At 37.8% G+C, this 2,271-nt stretch overlaps 1 protein-coding gene across 1 annotated transcript in view; it reads left to right on the top strand.

Moving 5' to 3' along the window:
• B4GALNT2 (beta-1,4-N-acetyl-galactosaminyltransferase 2 (SID blood group)) overlaps positions 1–2,271 on the top strand; it is a 28,507-nt gene that overhangs the window by 25,154 nt on the left and 1,082 nt on the right. Inside the window, exons 6-8 of the mRNA XM_072413669.1 lie at positions 614–801; positions 1,426–1,566; positions 1,725–1,947. Of these exons, the coding sequence (XP_072269770.1) occupies positions 614–801; positions 1,426–1,566; positions 1,725–1,947 (552 nt within the window). The remainder of the gene's footprint in view (positions 1–613; positions 802–1,425; positions 1,567–1,724; positions 1,948–2,271) is intronic.

Genomic DNA, 2,271 nt, shown 5'->3' on the forward strand with positions numbered 1-2,271 from the left:
GAACGATGTAGGTTGGTGTTACTGAAGCTGACCTTTTCTATGGCACCAATTCAGAGAACAACAGTGGCTGATGGTCAATAGAATGCTGTGCATTTGGCTCCCACTTTGTTGCCCAAGGCCCATTTTGTCCTAAACCATCCCTGGATGTGCCAAGTGTTCGAACTTCAGGCTAATCACAATCAGAAATCTGATAGGTAAGTCAAGCACCATATTGGCAATGGAACTGGTTGTGTCTTCCCTTAGTCTTGGTTTAGTTTAACCACATGATCACTTTTAACTCAAGGTAAACCTAAAATTTATGTAACCAGGGCTTGTCTGCAAAACATGCAGATGCATTTCAGCCATAAGATTAGGTGTCTGAGCATAACTACTTCTCCTCTTTATACTATTTTATCATCTTATCTTCATCTATCTATTCTATCATCATCTTTTGATTAAAACACTACAGGGATCTGATATTAGGAGTTATCAGACACCAGTCAAAGAAATCCAAATTGTCTTCCTCTTACTAACTCAAGTCAGAATATTTAAACCAAATATGATATTTAGTATGGGCAAATTGCAATAAATAATAAATTACAATGTCCTCAGTTATTGTTTATTTAATTTCTAGATGGGGACATAAGCTCCCTGGTGACCATCACTACAAAGACCTTTCTGCGTTATGATAAGTTAAGAGAGCTGCTAAGAAGTATACGTTTATATTACCCCAATATGAAAGTCATTGTGGCAGATGACAATGAAAAGCCAGAGAAAATTGAAGATCCATTTGTAGAACAGTACATTATGCCGTATGCTAAGGTAAGGTCTATTATATTTCTATGATCTAGGGATGCAGAAAAATAGTGAACAAGAATGTTATATATCTTGTTCAGGTGACATACTCTACCCCTTACCTTCAATAGGTGACACAGGGACAGGATAGGAGGGGAAAAAAATAAATACCTAACATACATGAAGGACCTGACTTTGTATTGGTCTCTTGCAGTCTCCTATACCAGTGTTTCTTAAACACGGTTCCTTCAGAGGTTGCTAGAGGTTCCATGAACAATGAGCAAATGGACCTCTCAGGTCATTTACCACTGACACCAATTATCTTTTTGGCTATCTGTAAGGGTGACATTCTTTCTATTGGTCAGCAATGTAAGAGGTATTCTTCTTGCTAACCACTATGCAAATATTCTGTAAACTGTGGATATAGTAATTATAGTAGGGGTTCCCCAAGGACCTGAAAGTTATTTTTAGTGGTTCAATATTATTAAAAGTTTTAGACTGGCCTATACAGTAGAAGATTTGGCTTCACATCATTCACAACATACAAATAATGATAGTGACAACAGTGCACAATGTCTGTGCATTGGCCCTTCTAAAACTATGCACGTCACAATACATTTTTCTGGGCAATAATGGAGCCTTGTTTTCTAGGGCTGGTTTGCGGGTAGGAATCTTGCCGTATCCCAAGTTACCACCAAATATTTCCTCTGGGTGGATGATGACTTTCAGTTTACAGAAGACACAAAAATAGAAAAACTAGTGGAGGTTTTGGAAGGAACCGACTTGGATTTGGTAAGATTTGCTGATGCACTTTCTCTTTTTACTTGCTCATGTATGCATAGTTTTGCTTTGAATTACTTTGGTGGTGCACAAAATTGGCCTGGATTAACAACTTTGTATCAGTATTGGCGCTAAATATCATGTAATACATGGATTTGTGTTTGTTACAGGTTGGAGGTAATGTGGCGGGTAACCATTTCAGCTTTAAACTCATCTTTGAGGAAGGTGATGATGAAGGCGATTGTCTGCATTGGCAAGGAGGTGGATACCATCAAATTGAAGGCTTTCCTAATTGTGTCCTTACTGGAGGAGTTGTGAACTTTTTCCTGGCCCATACAGAGAGAATTCTTGGCGTTGGATTTGATCCAAAGCTGAACCGAGTAGCACATACTGGTAATTACAATATTTTGTGTTTGTAGTCATGTTTTAAAGAAATATATTAAGTGAAAGTTTAAAATATGTTCCGAAGGGACTGCATAATGAGACTACATATTGTTCTCTGCATTACATATAATGGTTTAGAAATGTTCAACCTCAGTGCCACATGCAGGCCTTTTTTGGCTCTTTAATCCACATATAGCCATATTTATTGTTGTCTGAAATACCAAATAATGAAGTTGGACACTTCTGTAATAATTCCTTCACTTTAGGTCCTCTTCACAAATACACTAACCCTGTTGTTTTCTGACCTGACCACCCTGAGCATGAAAGTTGATC

The sequence above is a fragment of the Pyxicephalus adspersus genome, chromosome 6 (assembly GCF_032062135.1).
Source record: "Pyxicephalus adspersus chromosome 6, UCB_Pads_2.0, whole genome shotgun sequence".
Classification (NCBI taxonomy): domain Eukaryota; kingdom Metazoa; phylum Chordata; class Amphibia; order Anura; family Pyxicephalidae; genus Pyxicephalus; species Pyxicephalus adspersus.